The 16,557-nt window shown below is 73.0% G+C and overlaps 3 protein-coding genes across 3 annotated transcripts; 2 read left to right on the top strand and 1 right to left on the bottom strand.

The window, feature by feature from the left end:
- Window positions 1-17: 17 nt before the first annotated feature.
- FARSA (phenylalanyl-tRNA synthetase subunit alpha) lies at window positions 18-5,590 on the top strand. The gene is given in 14 exon segments (XM_065043809.1): window positions 18-364; window positions 960-1,097; window positions 1,609-1,680; window positions 1,682-1,708; window positions 2,399-2,517; window positions 2,727-2,819; window positions 2,938-3,066; window positions 3,233-3,348; window positions 3,426-3,510; window positions 3,583-3,682; window positions 3,756-3,924; window positions 4,497-4,574; window positions 5,100-5,214; window positions 5,283-5,590. Coding segments are annotated over 14 exon segments (1,503 nt in total). The 5' UTR covers window positions 18-208; the 3' UTR covers window positions 5,389-5,590.
- Window positions 5,591-6,034: 444 nt separating this feature from the next.
- SYCE2 (synaptonemal complex central element protein 2) lies at window positions 6,035-9,217 on the top strand. Its single transcript, XM_065043821.1, has 3 exons — window positions 6,035-6,282; window positions 7,108-7,288; window positions 8,195-9,217. The coding sequence occupies exons 1-3, from the start codon at window positions 6,185-6,187 to the stop codon at window positions 8,387-8,389; spliced, it is 474 nt and encodes a 157-aa protein (XP_064899893.1). The 5' UTR covers window positions 6,035-6,184; the 3' UTR covers window positions 8,390-9,217.
- An 80-nt stretch (window positions 9,218-9,297) lies between these two features.
- GCDH (glutaryl-CoA dehydrogenase) lies at window positions 9,298-16,506 on the bottom strand. Its single transcript, XM_065043811.1, has 11 exons — window positions 16,392-16,506; window positions 15,991-16,078; window positions 14,605-14,739; window positions 14,091-14,153; window positions 13,137-13,307; window positions 12,554-12,683; window positions 12,177-12,396; window positions 11,345-11,448; window positions 10,394-10,519; window positions 9,932-10,092; window positions 9,298-9,679 (listed from the first exon to the last, which is right to left on the bottom strand). The coding sequence occupies exons 2-11, from the start codon at window positions 16,070-16,072 to the stop codon at window positions 9,513-9,515; spliced, it is 1,359 nt and encodes a 452-aa protein (XP_064899883.1). The 5' UTR covers window positions 16,073-16,078; window positions 16,392-16,506; the 3' UTR covers window positions 9,298-9,512.
- Window positions 16,507-16,557: the final 51 nt, after the last annotated feature.

Below are 16,557 nucleotides of genomic sequence, written 5' to 3' on the forward strand. Positions count from 1 at the left end.
GTGCCCGGCGCGCCCCGCCCCTTCCGGCGCGGACCCGCGCGGTTCCGGTGCTCACGCCGCGCGGTTCCGGTGTTCCCGGAGCGGTCCGGGTGTTCCCGGTGTTCCCGGAGCGGTCCCGGCGGCCCCAGTGCTCCCGGTGCGGTCCGGGTGTTCCCGGGGCGGTCCCGCTGTTCCCGGCGGTCCCGGAGCGGTCCCGGCGGTCCCGGCGATGTCGGCCGGCGTGGCCGAGCTGCTGCTGCAGCGGCTGGAGCGGGAGCCCGCGGGGCCCGGCGGGGGCCTGTGCAGCCTGGCGGCCGCGGCCGCGCTCGGCGTCGAGCACCAGGCGGTCGTGGGCGCCGTCAAGAGCCTGCAGGCGCTGGGGGAGGTGCGAGCGGCGCGGGACGGGACCGGGACCGGGGAGGGACAGCGGGGTGGGAATGGGAACGGGACCGGGGACAGCGGGACGGGACGGGACCAGACTGGGGAGGGACAGCGGGACGGGACCAGACTGGGGAGGGACAGCGGGACGGGACAGGACCGGGGAGGGACAGCGGGGTGGGAACGGGACGGGACGGGACCTGGACAGCGGGGTGGGCAGGGGGCGCCCAGGACACCGGCGCTGATCCCGGTACTGAACCCGGTGCCGGTGCTGCCCCGGCCCCAGCGCCCCCGGTGCCCGTCGCGCCCTGCAGCAGTTCCGGCGCCCCCGTTCCCGGCCGTTCTGTTCCCCGTTCCTGGTTGTTCCCTTCCCTGTTCCCCATTGTTCCCGGCCGTTCCGTTCCCCGTTCCCGGCCGTTCCGTGCCCCGTGCCCAGCCGTTCCGTGCCCCGTTCCCAGCCGTTCCGTTCCCGGCCGTTCCGTTCCCCGTTCCCGGCCGTTCCGTTCCCCGTTCCCGGCCGTTCCGTTCCCCGTTCCCGGCCGTTCCGTGCCCCGTTCCCGGCCGTTCCGTGCCCCGTGCCCAGCGTGCCCGCGCTCCCGCAGGTGATCGAGGCGCAGCCGCGCTCCACCCAGCGCTGGGAGCTCAGCCCCGAGGGCGCCGAGGTGCTGCGGGACGGGAGCCCCGAGGTGCGGCTGCTGCGGAGCCTCCCGCCCGGGGGGCTGCCCCCCGCCCAGGCCGCGGTGAGAATGGGGGTACAGGGGGTCACGGGGGGCTGCCCCCCGCCCAGGCTGCGGTGAGAATGGGGGTACAGGGGGGTCATGGGGGGCTGCCCCCCGCCCAGGCCGCGGTGAGAATGGGGTACAGGGGGGTCACGGGGGGCTGCCCCCCGCCCAGGCCGCGGTGAGAATGGGGTACAGGGGGGTCACGGGGGGCTGCCCCCCGCCCAGGCCGCGGTGAGAATGGGGTACAGGGGGGTCACGGGGGGCTGCCCCCCGCCCAGGCCGCGGTGAGAATGGGGTACAGGGGGTCACGGGGGGCTGCCCCCCGCCCAGGCTGCGGTGAGAATGGGGTACAGGGGGGTCACGGGGGGCTGCCCCCCGCCCAGGCCGCGGTGAGAATGGGGGTACAGGGGGGTCACGGGGGGCTGCCCCCCGCCCAGGCCGCGGTGAGAATGGGGGGGTCATGGGGGGTTACAGGGGGGTGCAGGGTCACCGGGGGTCACCGGGACCCACCAGCCCCTCGTCCCCCCAGAAGCTGCCCGGCGGCTCCGTGGGGTTCAGCAAGGCCATGGCCAACAAGTGGCTGCACCTGGACAAGGGGGCGCCCCGGCGGCCCCCGCGTGCTGCCCGCGGTGAGTGACACTGGGGACACTGGGGACAGGGTGACCCCGCGTGCTGCCCGCGGTGAGTGACACTGGGGACACTGGGGACAGGGTGACCCCGCGTGCTGCCCGCGGTGAGTGACGCTGGGGACACTGGGGACAGGGTGACCCCGCGTGCTGCCCGCGGTGAGTGACACTGGGGACACTGGGGACACTGGGGACAGGGTGACCCCGCGTGCTGCCCGCGGTGAGTGACACTGGGGACACTGGGCTGTCCCCTTGGGGGTCACCTGGAGCGCCCTGGGATGGGGGAACTGGGGGTCCCATTCATCACCCCGTGTCCCCAGGTGCCGGCGGTGCAGGACAGGGTCCGTGTGGCTCTGTCCCCATTGTCCCCGTGTCCCGTCCCCAGGTGCCGGCGGTGCAGGACGCGGTGCAGGACGGGGTCCGTGTGGCTCTGTCCCCATTGTCCCCGTGTCCCATCCCCAGGTGCCGGCGGTGCAGGACGCGGTGCAGGACGGGGTCCGTGTGGCTCTGTCCCCATTGTCCCCGTGTCCTATCCCCAGGTGCCGGCGGTGCAGGACGCGGTGCAGGACGGGGTCCGTGTGGCTCTGTCCCCATTGTCCCCGTGTCCCGTCCCCAGGTGCCGGCGGTGCAGGACGCGGTGCAGGACGGGGTCCGTGTGGCTCTGTCCCCATTGTCCCCGTGTCCCGTCCCCAGGTGCCGGCGGTGCAGGACGCGGTGCAGGAGAGCCTGCGGCGGGTGCAGTGCGGGGAGGCCGAGCAGCTGCCCGAGCGCGAGCGCGCGGAGCTCAAGCGCAGGAAACTGCTGCTGGAAGTGTGAGCGGGGCCGGGGGCGTCCCCGGGTTGGGGTGTCCCCGGGTTGGGGTGTCCCCGGGTTGGGGTGTCCCCAGGTTTGGGGTGTCCCCGGGGTTGGGGTGTCCCTGGTTTGGGGTGTCCCCGGGTTTGGGGTGTCCCTGGGTTTGGGGTGTCCCCAGGTTTGGGGTGTCCCCGGTTTGGGGTGTCCCCTGACCCCCCTGCCCCCCCAGCACCCTCAAGTCGTACTGGATCACCAAGGGCAGTGCGTTCAGCACGGCCGTGACGCGGCAGGAGACGGAGCTGACGCCCGACATGATCGCCACGTGAGTGACCCGGCTGCGCCCCCACCCCTGACCTCGCCATGACCCTGACATTGACCCCACCATGATCCTGACCTTGACCCCGCTGTGACCCTGACCTTGACCCCGCCACCCCCACCAGGGGCTCGTGGCGCGCCCGGCCGTTCAAGCCGTACAACTTCTCAGCGCTGGGGCTGCCGCCCGCCTGCGGACACCTGCACCCGCTGCTCAAGGTCCGGTCCCAGCTGCGCCAGATCTTCCTGGAGATGGGGTGAGCAGGGTCCCCAGGGTCCCCACGCTGTCCCCAGAGTGTCCCCGCGGTCCCCACGCTGTCCCTGGAGTGTCCCCGGGGTCCCCATACTGTCCCTGGACTGTCCCCCGGGCGTGTCCCCAGGGTGTCCCCAGGGCGTCCCCGGCCCCTGACTCCATCCCCCCAGGTTCTCGGAGATGCCCACCCAGAACTTCGTGGAGAGCTCGTTCTGGAACTTCGACGCGCTGTTCCAGCCGCAGCAGCACCCGGCGCGCGACCAGCACGACACCTTCTTCCTGCTGGGTGGGTGCCGGGGGCCCCGTTTAAACCCTGGGACCCCCGGCCCCCCCCGCGCCGCCACTGACCCCTGTGCCCCCCAGACCCCGCCGAGGCCCCCGCGCCGCCCCCCGCCTACGCGGCCAAGGTGAAGAAGGTCCATTCGCAGGGCGGCTACGGCTCGCAGGGGTGAGGGGCCGCGACTGGGGGGCGGGCTGGGGGTCCCCGGCCGTGCCCCCCCCGCTGAGCTGCCCCCCCCAGGTACAAGAGCGAGTGGCGGATGGAGGAGGCGCGGAGGAACCTGCTGAGGACGCACACGACGGCGGCGAGCGCGCGGGCGCTGTACCGGCTGGCGCGGCAGGTCGGGGGGGTTTGGGGCTCCGGGGGTCCGGGGGGGTTCAGGGCGCTCAGGGCCGCGTGTGACCCCTCCCCAGGAGAAGTTCAGCCCCGTCAAGCTGTTCTCGATCGACCGCGTGTTCCGCAACGAGAGCCTGGACGCCACGCACCTGGCCGAGTTCCACCAGGTGGAGGGGCTGGTGGCCGAGCGGGGGCTGGGGCTGGCGCACCTGCTGGGGCTGCTGCGGCAGTTCTTCGGGAAGCTGGGTACGGGACCCCCCGAGCCCCCATGGACCCCCTGAGCCCCCTGAACCCCCATGGACCCCCCTGAGCCCCCATGGACCCCCCTGAGCCCCCATGGACCCCCCTGAGCCCCCATGGACCCTCCTGTACCCCCATGGACCCCTTGAACCCCCATGGACCCCCTGAACCCCCCTGAGACCTCTGAACCCCCATGGACCCCCCTGAGCCCCCATGGACCCTCCTGTACCCCCATGGACCCCCTGAACCCCCCTGAGCTCCCATGGACCCCCCTGAACCCCCATGGACCCCCCTGAGCCCCCACGGACCCTCCTGAATCCCCTGAGACCCCATGGACCCCCCTGAACCCCCATGGAGCCCCCTGAACCCCCCTGAGACCCCATGGACCCCCCTGAGACCCCATGGACCGCCCTGAGCCCCCATGGACCCCCCTGAGCCCCCACGGACCCTCCTGAACCACCATGGACCCCCCTGAACCCCCCTGAGCCCCCATGGGTGCCCTGAGCCCCCATAGACTGCCCTGAACCCCCCTGAGCCCCCATGGGCGCCCTGAGCCCCCGACCCCCCCGTGTGCGCAGGGATCACCCGCCTGCGCTTCAAACCCGCCTACAACCCCTACACCGAGCCCAGCGTGGAGATCTTCAGCTACCATGAGGGTGAGGGGCGGGGGGCCCCAACGCACCCCCAGAACAGGAGGGACACCCCGTGTTCCGTGTGTGCCCCATGGGGCGGGGGGACACTGGGGTGACATTTTGGGGGGGCAGCTCAGCCTCATTCTCCTCACTCGGGTGGGGGGGGTTCGGGGTTTGGGGTGACCCTGGAGGGGTTCTGGGCTGGGGTCTTCGGGGGTTCTGGGATGGGGATTTGGGGTCCCTCTTTGGGGGGTCTGGGGGTCATCCTGGCGGGGGGGTCTCAGGGGGCCCCTGTTTCACCCTCTGGGGCACTGGGGGGGCCCCTGATCTCACCCCTGGGTGTGGGGGGGTCGTGTCTCACCCCAAGAGTCCCTGGGGTCCCATCTCACCCCAGGGGTTTCTGGGGGTCTCTGGGGTCCCAGTCCCACCCCGGGGGTCTCTGCCTCATGCCGGGGGTCTCTGGTGGTGTCTGGGGCATCTGTCTCGTGCCGGGGGGCTCTGGGGTGTCTCTCGTCATCTCTGTGTCACCGGCGGTCCCGGTGCCCCCAGGTCTGGGGCGCTGGGTGGAGCTGGGGAACTCGGGCGTGTTCCGCCCGGAGCTGCTGCTGCCCATGGGGCTCCCCGAGAACGTCGCGGTCATCGCCTGGGGGCTGTCGCTGGAGCGGTGAGTGGGGCCGGGGACCCCCCGTCGCCCCCGGCCCCGGCCCCGCTGACGCGCTGGCCCGTCCCCAGCCCCACCATGATCAAATACGGCATCAACAACATCCGCGAGCTGGTCGGGCACCGCGTCAACCTGCAGACGGTCTACGACAGTCCCCTGTGCCGCATGGACGCCTGAGCGGCCGGGACAGCCCGGGCTGGGGACTCCCCGAGAGCTGGGGACTCCCCGAGAGCTGGGGGAGACCCCGAGAGCTGGGGACTCCCCGAGAGCTGGGGACACCCCGAGAGCTGGGGACACCCCCAGAACGGCCAGGGACACCCCAAGAGCTGGGGGAGCCCCCGAACTGGGGGAGCCCAATAAAGGCCCTTTTCCAGCCGGAGCCTGTTGTGTGGCGCGCGGGGGGTGTCGATCCCAGAAGGGGTTTTATTGATCCCGGGGGTTCATGGGTCCTGGGGAGGGGGATGGATGGCGGGCGCCTGTGGCCCCGCACGGTGGGGGGAGCTGCACCCGCCGCTGTTCCAGCCCTCAGCGCGGCCCCCGCCCCCCCCGGGTGCCTCAGCGCCCCCGGGACAGCACGATGGGCCCCGGTGCCGCCCCGGTGTCCCCCCGCTGTCCCCCCGGTGCCACCTGTTCTCCTCCGTTCTCCTGCGCTCTCGTCACGTCCCGGCGCTATCGCAGCTTCGTCTCCTCCGCGCCCGGCCCTCCCTTCCCGCCTTTTCCCGCGCAGCCTCTGATTGGCCGCCCTGCAGCCCCCCGGCGGACGCCTATTGGCCCGCACGGATGCTCGTCGCCGGGAAAGCCCCGCCCTGCCTCCGCGGCGGGCGCCTATTGGTCCGCGCGGGTGCTCGTCACCGCTGAGGCCCCGCCCGCGCTCTCCTCAGGGCCCCAGAGGGTCCCGGTCCCGCGTCCCCCCGGTGTCCCCGGAGCCCGCGGTGTCCCCGGTGTCCCCGGAGCCGCCCCCGCAGCCCCGCGGATGTCGCGGAAGGAGCGTGAGGAGCCGGAGGGCGAGGCTGGGGAGGGCGACGGCCCGTTCCCGTGCGGGGACGAGCCCCCCGACGAGGGGCCCGACAGGTACCGCGGCTCCGGCGCTGTTCTGACGGAGGAAAACGAGCGGGTGTGGGGAGAGACGGCCCCGGGGCGGGGGCACCGGGAACACCGGGGCTGCGTCCACGCCTTCGTTAGCAGAACCCACCACTGCCCGTTAATTAACGTGGCCACCGGGGCCCAGGGGGGACCTGAACCTGGGGGGTGTCCCTGTCCCCGTGGGGGTGTCTCCATCCCTATGGGGGCGCCACTGTCACTATGGGGGTGTCCCTGTCCCCATAGGGGTGTCCCCATGTCCCCGTGTCCGCAGGCAGGAGCCCCCCCGCGGTCCCTGATGTGTCCGTCCCTGTCCCCGTGTGTCCGTCCCCGTGTCCCCATCCCCATGTCCCCATCCCTGTCCCTGTGTGTCCGTCCCTGTCCCTGTGTCCCCATGTCCCCATCCTGTCCCTGTCCCCGTGTCCCCATCCCTGTCCCTGTGTGTCCGTCCCTGTCCCTGTGTCCCCATCCTGTCCCTGTGTCCCCGTCCCTGTGTCCCCATCCCTGTCCCTGTGTGTCCATCCCTGTCCCTATGTCCCTGTCCCATCCCTGTGTCCCTGTCCCCGTTCCCGTGTCCCCATCTCTGTGTCCCCATCCCCGTGTCCCCTTCCCCTTGTCCCCATCCCGTCCCCGTGTCTCCGTCCCCGTGTCCCCATCCCGTCCCCATGTGTTCGTCCCCGTCCCCCCGTCCCCTTGTCCCCATCCCGTCCCCATGTGTTTGTCCCCGTGTCCCCGTCCCCTTGTCCTCATCCCGTCCCCGTGTCCCCAACCCCGTGTTCCTGTGTCCCCATCCCGTCCGTGTCCCCGTGTCCGCAGGCCGGAGCCCCCCCCTCCGTCGCCGCCCCTGGACGGCCCGGCCTCGCGGTTCTTCGCGGCGCTGGAGGCGAGCCTGGGCTCCCTGCAGGAGCGGGCGCAGCGGCTGATCCGGCGCGTCAACGAGGGGCGCAGGGACGACCAGGGGCTGGTGAGCGGCCTGCGCGAGGGGCTGCTGCTCAAGGTGCGCCGGCTGCGCTCAGGGGTGACGGGCGGGGGGCGCGGGGGAGCTTGGGCAGCCCCGCCCGAGCCCCTGCTCAGCGTGCTGTTGTGCCCAAACCAGCGCCGAGCCGGGGGGCTGCGCGGAGGGAGCCCCCGGCCCCTTTGGGGGTCCAGCTGCCCGTGGCCCCGTGCTGGGGACGCCGCTGTCCCCGTGTCCCGCGCTGGGTCCCCGCTGTCCCCGCCGTCCCGGCGCAGCTGCGGCTCCTCAGCCGCGGCAGCTGCGGCTCCCGGTCACCGGCGCTCGGAGCCACCGCGGCCACCGCGGCGCAGCTGCCGGGGCCAAAAGCGACCGGGAGCAGCGCCAGGAACGGGGCCGCAGCTGAACCCCCCCCGGGGACCCCAGCCGCCTGCATCCCCACCCCCGGCTCGAGCTCTGTCCCCGTTTGAGCCTCCCCAGATTGATCCGTGTCCCCATTTGTGCCCCCCACATTGATCTGTGTCCCTGTTTGTGCCCCCCCATCGATCTGTGTCCCCATTTGTGCCCCCCCATCGATCTGTGTCCCCATTTGTGCCCCCCACATCGATCTGTGTCCCCGTTTGTGACCCCCACCCCACATCAATCCGTGTCCCCCCAGATGGAGCTGTGTCCCCGTTTCCAGCCGTGTCCCCTCATTTGTGCCGCCAGACTGAGCTGTCTCCCCCCCATTTCGAGCCATGTCCCCTGTCGTTCTGAGCTCTGTCCCCACGATGTCCCCACGATGTCTCAACAATGTCCCCATGTCCCCGCACATCTCATCTCTCTCGGAGCAGCTGGAGGAGCGGCCGTTCCAGCTGCACGGGCTGCACACCGAGCGCTGCAGGACCCATGTCCCCATTGTTCCGAGCTGTGTCCCCACGGTGTCCCCATGTCCCCGCTGTGTCCCCGCAGGTGTCGTCCCTGGCGGAGCAGCTGGAGGAGCGGCTGTTCCAGCTCTACGGGCTGCACACCGAGCGGCTGCAGCGGCGGCTGCAGGAGCTGGCGGAGCTGCTGGAGCGCGTGGCGCAGGCCCAGGCCGAGCTGCGCCGCGTGTGCCGCACCGTGGAGGCCGCGTACCGGGAGCTGTGCCTGCAGCACGAGGCCTGAGCCCCGCGGGACCCCAGACCCGCCCCACGGGGACCCCAGACCCATAGGAGCCCCCCAGACCCATAGGAGCCCCCCAGACCCATAGGAACCCCCCCAGGCCGTGTACCGGGAGCTGTGCCTGCAGCACGAGGCCTGAGCCCCGCGGGAGCCCAGACCCCCCCCATGGGGAGCCCCCAGACCCATAGGAACCCCCCAGACCCATAGGAGCCCCCCAGACCCATAGGAACCCCCCAGACCCATAGGAGCCCCCCAGACCCATAGGAACCCCCCAGACCCATAGGAGCCCCCCAGACCCATAGGAGCCCCCCAGACCCATAGGAGCCCCCCAGGCCGCGTACCGGGAGCTGTGCCTGCAGCACGAGGCCTGAGCCCCATGGGAACCCAGACCTACCCCATGGGGAGCCCCCAGACCCAACAGGGACCCCAGACCGCCCAGGGCACCCCCAGACTCATAGGAACCCACCAGGGCACCCCCAGACCCACCAGGGCACTCCCAGACCCAACACGGGACGCCAAACCCACCAGGGCCCCCTGAACCTGCCAGGGGTCCCCCAAACCCGTGTCGTTCCCCTAAACCCATGGGGGCTCCCCCAAGTCTGCCAGGGTCTCCCCAGAACCAATGGGGTCCCCCCCAAATCTGCCGGGGTCCCCTAAATCCATGGGACACCCCCATGCCTACAGGCCCCCCAACCTGCCAGGGTCCCCCAAACCCACGGGGCCCCCCCAAGCCACGGGGCCCCCAAACCCGCGGTGCCGCGTCCCCCGGGCGTTTGTTTCCGTTGCTGTTGCAGTTCGGGTTGAGAACAAATAAAAAGAACAATGTTTAAACGGCCCATTTTCGGTGAATCTGGGGGGGCCAGGGCTGCACCCCCCACCGGCACCTTCATTAACGCTAACGAGGCCAGTGCTAATGAGCAGGGGCGGCTCTCACGCCGTTTATTGGCTGCGAGGGGGACAAAGAGACCAGGACGGGTCCTGTTGGGGACGCTGGGTCCAGTTGGTGACACCGTCTCCTCGTGTCCTCCCCACAGGTGACATCCGGCCCCACGGCGGTGCCAAGAGGCTGGTGACACCACCGGTGGGACAGGTACCACCCCCTCGCTGTCCCTGGGCTGTCCCCCGGTCACCCCTGCGGCGCTGGCGCCTTGTCCCCTGCTGTCCCCTTGGTGTCCCCTGCTGTCCCCTTGGTGTCCCCGCGCTGTCCCCGCGGTGTCCCCGCCGTGTCGGGGGCGAAGGCCGCGATGCCGGTGATGGCGCGTCCCAGGATCAGCGCGTGGATGTCGTGGGTGCCTGCGGGGACACAGCGGTGCCACCACCCGGGGTGGCCCCCCATGGCCGGGGTGTCCCTGGTGTCCCCCTGGCCCCCCATGGCCGGGGTGTCCCCCCATGTCCCCCTGTCCCCCCATGGCCGGGGTGTCCCCGGTGTCCCCCTGGCCCCCCATGGCCAGGGTGTCCCCATGTCCCCCGTGTCCCCGCTGTCCCCATGCCGGGTGTCCCCATGTCCCCGCTGTCCCCATGCCGGGTGTCCCCATGTCCCCGTACCCTCGTAGGTGCTCACGGCCTCCAGGTTGAGCATGTGCCGCACGACCTGGAACTCGTCGCAGACGCCGTTGGCGCCCAGCAGGTCCCGCGCCGCCCGCGCCACCGCCAGCGCCTTCGCGCACGAGTTGCGCTTCAGCATGGACACGGCCTCGGGGGCGGCCCTGGGGACACGGAGGGGACACCCGTGGCGCGTGTTACCCGTAGGATGTGTCACCCGTAGGATGTGCCACCCGCTGTCCCCCCCGCGCCACCGCCAGCGCCTTCGCGCACGAGTTGCGCTTCAGCATGGACACGGCCTCGGGGGCGGCCCTGGGGACACGGAGGGGACACCGGTGTCCCCACAATCCCCCCGCTCCGGGACATGCCCCCCACTGTTCCCCATGTCCCTGTGTCCCCCATGTCCCCATGTCCCTTGTCCCGTGTCCCCACGTCCCCATGTCCCCGTGTCCCCGTGTCACCCACCGTCCCTCGTCCCTCAGCCGGCCCAGCTGCACACACGCCTGCAGCCCCAGCGCGATCTCGGTCACCATGTCCGCCAGCTTCACCTGCACCAGCTGGTTCCGCGCCAGCGGCCCCCCAAACTGGGACCTGCGGGGGGGCGGCTGGGAACGGGACCCCCAAACCCCCCAAACTGGGACCTGCGGGGGGGCGGCTGGGAACGGGACCCCCAAACCCCCCGAACTGGGACCTGCGGGGGGGCGGCTGGGAACGGGACCCCCAAACCCCCCGAACTGGGACCTGCGGGGGGGCGGCTGGGAACGGGACCCCCAAACCCCCCGGGACCCCCAAGCCCCCCGAACTGGGACCTGTGGGGGGGCGGCTGGGAACGGGACCCCCAAACCCCCCGAACTGGGACCTGCGGGGGGGCGGCTGGGAACGGGACCCCCAAACCCCCCGAACTGGGACCTGCGGGGGGGCGGCTGGGAACGGGACCCCCAAACCCCCCAGGACCCCCAAGCCCCCCGAACTGGGACCTGCGGGGGGGCGGCTGGGAACGGGACCCCCAAACCCCCCGGGACCCCCAAGCCCCCCGAACTGGGACCTGTGGGGGGGCGGCTGGGAACGGGACCCCCAAACCCCCCGAACTGGGACCTGCGGGGGGGCGGCTGGGAACGGGACCCCCAAACCCCCCGAACTGGGACCTGCGGGGGGGCGGCTGGGAACGGGACCCCCAAACCCCCCAGGACCCCCAAACCCCCCGAACTGGGACCTGCGGGGGGGCGGCTGGGAACGGTATCCCCAAACCCCCCGGGACCCCCAAACCCCCCGAACTGGGACCTGCGGGGGGGCGGCTGGGAACGGGACCCCCAAACCCCCCGGGACCCCCAAACCCCCCGAACTGGGACCTGCGGGGGGGCAGGTGGGAACGCGACCCCCAAACCCCCCGGGACCCGCGCCCCCCGCCCCCCGCACCGGTCCAGCACGTATTGCCGCGCCGTCTCCAGACACGACTCCGCGGCGCCCAGCGCCCCCCAGGCGATGCCGAACCGCGCGTGGGTCAGACAGCGCATGGGGGCCTGGGGGGCACGGGGGTCAGGGGGACCCCGACCCCCCTGTGCCCCCAAACCCCTGTGCCCCCAACACCTCCCCAAGCCCCCCCAAAAACCCCAGGTTCCCTCACACCCGGGCAGGACTTTCTCCTCAGACACCCCCAAACCTCTGCACCCCTCGAACCCTCACTGCCCCCCGTGTCCCAACCACCCCCATGTCCCCACCACCCCCTGTGTCACCCCGTGTCCCCACCGCCCCCCGTGTCCCCCACGTCCCCACCACCCCCCGTATCCCCACCAACCCCCGTATCCCCACCATCCCCGTGTCCCCCCGTGTCCCCACTGCCCACCGTGTCCCCCATGTCCCCACCACCCCCCATGTCCCCCCGTGTCTCCACTGTCCCCCGTGTCCCCCCGTGTCCCCACCACTCCCCATGTCCCCCCGTGTCTCCACTGTCCCCCGTGTCCCCCACGTCCCCACCACCCCCTGTGTCTCCCCATGTCCCCCACGTCCCCACCACCCCCCGTATCCCCACCAACCCCCGTATCCCCACCATCCCCGTGTCCCCCCGTGCCCCCACCACCCCCCATGTCCCCCCGTGTCTCCACTGTCCCCCGTGTCCCCCACGTCCCCACCACCCTCCATGTCCCCACTGCCCCCCGTGCCCCGCCATGTCCCCACCACCCCCTGTGTCTCCCCGTGCCCCGCCATGTCCCCCCCACCCCCCGTGACCCCCACCCCCGCGCCCCCTCACCGCCAGCCCCACGGCGCCGGGCAGCACGTTGTCCTCGGGCACCTCCACGTCGTCCATGACGATGGAGCCCGTGGCCGACGCGCGCAGCGAGAACTTGCCCTGGATCCCGGGGGTGCTGAGCCCGCGCAGCCCCCGCTCCAGCAGGAACCCCCGCACGCGCCCGTCGCCCTCGCACACCCCCCACACCACGAACAGGTCGGCGACCGGCGCGTTGGTGATCCTGGGGTCGGGGGGTCACGGGGGGAGTCAGGGGGGTCAAGGGGGCCACAGGGGGGCAGGAACCCCCGCACATGCCCGTTCCCTCCCTCAGCAGCCCTCCCCAGGTTGTGGGGGGGGCTCGGGGGGTTCAGGGCCGGGGGGGTGTCGGGGTCCCTCACCATGTCTTGCAGCCCCGCAGGGTGTACGTCCCCGCCCCCGGGTTGTGCCGCGCCCGCGTCTCCATCCGCCCGGGGTCGCTCCCGTGGTTCGGCTCCGTCAGCCCAAAACAGCCCAGGAGCTCCCCCCGCGCTGGGGGGCGGTCAGCGGGGACCCCGGGGCCTCCGGGACCCCCAGAGACCCCCGGGACCCCCCCAGAGACCCCCGGATCCCCAGGACCTCCTGGGACCCCCAGAGACCCCCTGACACCCCGCCCCCCATGCTCACCCGGGGGGGCAGCAGCCGCCCCGCTGTTTTGGGGACCCCCACCCCCATGCTCACCCAGGGGGAGCAGCAGCCACCCCGCTGTTTTGGGGACCCCCACCCCCATGCTCACCCAGGGGGAGCAGCAGCCACCCCGCTGTTTTGGGGACCCCCGATGCTCACCCAGGGGGGGCAGCAGCCACCCCGCTGTTTTGGGGACCCCCACCCCCATGCTCACCCAGGGGGAGCAGCAGCCACCCCGCTGTTTTGGGGACCCCCGATGCTCACCCGGGGGGGCAGCAGCCACCCCGCTGTTTTGGGGACCCCCACCCCCATGCTCACCCAGGGGGGGCAGCAGCCGCTCCCGCTGCGCGGGGGTCCCGAACTCCAGGATGGGGTGCATGACGAGCGACGACTGCACGCTCAGCAGCGAGCGGAACGCGCTGTCCACGCGCTCCAGCTCCCGCGCGATCAGCCCGTACCCCACGGAGGACGTGCCCGCGCACCCGAAACCTGGGCACAGCGTCACCCACGGACCCACACACCCCCTGGGGACACCGGGACCCACGGGACCCCACACACAGCCTGGGGACACCGGGACCCACGGACCCACACACAGCCTGGGGACACCGGGACCCACGGACCCACACACCCCCTGGGGACACCGGGACCCACGGGACCCCACACACCCCCTGGGGACACCGGGACCCATGGGACCCCACACACAGCCTGGGGACAGCGTCACCCACGGGACCCCAGGACCCCACCCACCCCCTGGGGACACCAGCACCCACGGGACCCTGGGACCCCACACACAGCCTGGGGACAGTGACACCCACGGGACCCCAGAGCCCCCCAGGAGCCCCTGGGACCCCCAGGGCCCCCCCAAACACACCCTGGGGACCCCATCACCCCACCAGCCCAACCCCATGGACAAGGTCCCCACGCAGCCCTGGGGACAGTGTCAGGGACACCTGGGACCCCAGAGCCCCCCGGGACCCCCAGACACCCCAGAACGCCCCCGACCCGGGGGACAGTGTCAGGGACACCTGGGACCCCAGAGCCCCCAGGACCCCCAGTCACCCCTGAACCCCCCCGACCCGGGGGACAGTGTCAGGGACACCCCGGGACCCCCAGAGCCCCCCGGGACCCCCAGTCACCCCTGAACCCCTGAACCCCCCCGACCCGGGGGACAGTGTCAGGGACACCCCGGGACCCCCAGAGCCCCCCGGGCGCCCCCCAGGACCCCCGGGGACAGTGCCACCACCGACCCCCGGCACCCCGCTCTCCCCTCACCTTTGATGGTCGGGCCCAGCACCCCCAGCGCCCCCAGCTCGGACACGACCCCCCGGTCAAACTCTGGGGGACGGGGGGGTCAGGGGGGTTGGGGGGGTCCAGGAGGGGATCAGGGGGGTTGGGGGGTTCCAGGAGGTGGTCAGGGTGTGGGTGCCCCCGTGATGGTGAGGTCAGGGGGTCCCCTGGGGGTTTGGGGGGGTCCAGGAGGGGGTCAGGGTACCCCCGTGGAGGTGAGGTCAGGGGGGTCAGGGTGCCCCAGGGGGTCCAGGAGGGGGTCAGGGGTCGGGTGCGGGTACCCTCGTGGCGGTGAGGTCAGGAGGGGGTTGGGGGTCAGGGGTCAGGGGTCGGGTGCGGGTACCCTCGTGGCGGTGAGGTCAGGGGGGTCCAGGAGGGGGTTGGGGGTCAGGGGTCAGGGGTCAGGGGTCGGGTGCGGTACCCTCGTGGCGGTGAGGTCAGGGGGGTCCAGGAGGGGGTTGGAGGTCAGGGGTCAGGGGTCAGGGGTCGGGTGCGGTACCCTCGTGGCGGTGCGCGCGCAGCACACGCGGCTGCAGCCGCTCGCGGCAGAAGCGCCGGAGCTCGTCCCGCAGGAGCCGCTCGGGAGCCGTGAGCAGCGAGTCCAGGCACAGCGGGTCCCGCCACTCGAACCGCGCTGCGGGCACCGGGGCAGCACCGGGGCAGCGGGGTCAGCACCGGGGTCAGCACCGGGGCAGCACCGGGGCAGCGGGGTCAGCGGGGTCAGCACCGGGGCAGCACCGGGGCAGCACGGGGGCAGCACCGGGGCAGCAGGGTCAGCACCGGGGTCAGCACCGGGGTCAGCACCGGGGCAGCACCGGGGCAGCGGGGTCAGCGGGGTCAGCACCGGGGCAGCACCGGGGCAGCAGGGTCAGCGGGGTCAGTACCGGGGTCAGCACCGGGGTCAGCACCGGGGTCAGCACCGGGGTCAGCACCGGGGCAGCGGGGTCAGCGGGGTCAGCACCGGGGCAGCACCGGGGCAGCAGGGTCAGCGGGGTCAGTACCGGGGTCAGCACCGGGGTCAGCACCGGGGCAGCGGGGTCAGCACCGGGGTCAGCACCGGGGCAGCACCGGGGCAGCGGGGTCAGCGGGGTCAGCACCGGGGTCAGCACCGGGTCAGCACCGGGGTCAGCACCGGGGCAGCGGGGTCAGTGGGGTCAGCACCAGGAGTGGGGTGAGTGTGGTCAGCACGGGGTCAGTGGGGTCAGCACAGGGTCAGTGGGGTCAGCACGGGGTCAGTGAGGTCAGCACCGGGCAGGGGGGTCAGCAGGGTCAGCACTGGGTCAGCGGGGTCAGCATGGGGTCAGTGGGGTCAGCAAGGGGTCAGTGGGGTCAGCATGGGGTCAGTGGGGTCAGCATGGGGTCAGCAGGGTCAGCATGGGGTCAGTGGGGTCAGAAAGGGGTCAGTGGGGTCAGCAGCAGGGTCAGAAGGGTCAGCACGGGGTCAGCACCGAGTCAGGGGGTCAGCACTGGGGTCACCAGGGGGGTCACCAGGGGGGTCAGCACCGGGGGGAACCAGGTCACCAGGGCAGAACCGGGGGGTCAGCACCGGGGTCAGCGGGGGGTCAGCACGGGGTCAGCACCGGGTCAGGAGGGTCACCGGGGGGGTCACCAGGGGGGTCAGCACCGGGGGGAGACGCCGGTGGAAGGAACGGAGCGGGGTCAGCGCCGGGGAAGGGACACCGGGGGTCACCGGCGGGGGGAAACGGGGGAGGGACACAGCGCGGGGAGACCAGCTCTGGGGGTCCCGGGGGGGGACACACCGGGGGGGTCGCGGGGGGTCCCGGGGGTCAGCAGCCGCAGCCCCACGCGTGTGATTCCCCCCGCTCCCCGCAGCGATGGGGCCGGGGGGGGGCAGTGGGGGGTCCGGTCCCCCGTCCCCACTCACCCTGCGGGGGGGGGCCCGAGCCCCCCCAGCGGACGCCGCTCCGGACCCGGCGCAGCAGCGGGACCGCGGCTCGGAGCGCCATGGGGGCCTGGGGGGCAGGGGGTCAGGCGCCCCGGGACCCCAGAGACCCCCCGGGATCCTCCGGGACCCCAGAGACCCCCCGGGACCCCCAAGGACCCTCGGGACCCCCCGGTGTCCCCAAGCGGCCCCAGACATCCCCCGGGACTCCCAAGGACCCTCGGGACCCCAGAGACCCCCCCAGGGACCCCCGAGACGCCCCAGAGAATCCCCCCGGGATCCCCAGAGACCCCCCCGGGACCCCCAAGGACCCCCGAGCCGCCCCCGCGCCGCCCACGGCCCCGGGACCCCCCCGGGCCCCCGAACCCGCGCTCCTCCCGCACCGTGCGTGTTCGGTGAACCCTCGGCCGTGACGTCACGGGGGCGGGGGGGGCGTGTCGGGGGCGTGCCGGGGGGCGCGTGGCGTTAACCCGCGCGTGTCCGGGCCGGGGGGTTCGGGGGTCGCGCGGCTGCGGCGCGTGGCGCGTGTCCCCCCGCGCGGCACGAGGC

The sequence above is a fragment of the Columba livia genome, chromosome 30, assembly GCF_036013475.1.
Source record: "Columba livia isolate bColLiv1 breed racing homer chromosome 30, bColLiv1.pat.W.v2, whole genome shotgun sequence".
In the NCBI taxonomy this organism is placed as follows: Eukaryota; Metazoa; Chordata; class Aves; order Columbiformes; family Columbidae; genus Columba; species Columba livia.

What these genes read in the sequence shown, in the direction of transcription:
- SYCE2 (XM_065043821.1), top strand. Translation starts at nt 6,185, where the DNA reads ATGTCGCGGAAGGAGCGTGAGGAGCCGGAGGGCGAGGCTGGGGAGGGC. An exon ending in CCCGACGAGGGGCCCGACAG is followed by an intron (nt 6,283 to 7,107) that starts GTACCGCGGCTC and finishes CCGTGTCCGCAG; the next exon opens with GCCGGAGCCCCCCCCTCCGT. An exon ending in GCGAGGGGCTGCTGCTCAAG is followed by an intron (nt 7,289 to 8,194) that starts GTGCGCCGGCTG and finishes GTGTCCCCGCAG; the next exon opens with GTGTCGTCCCTGGCGGAGCA.
- GCDH (XM_065043811.1), bottom strand. Translation starts at nt 16,072, where the DNA reads ATGGCGCTCCGAGCCGCGGTCCCGCTGCTGCGCCGGGTCCGGAGCGGC. An exon ending in CGGCAATACGTGCTGGACCG is followed by an intron (nt 10,520 to 11,344) that starts GTGCGGGGGGCG and finishes GCCCCCCCGCAG; the next exon opens with GTCCCAGTTTGGGGGGCCGC. An exon ending in GGCCGTGAGCACCTACGAGG is followed by an intron (nt 9,680 to 9,931) that starts GTACGGGGACAT and finishes GTGTCCCCGCAG; the next exon opens with GCACCCACGACATCCACGCG.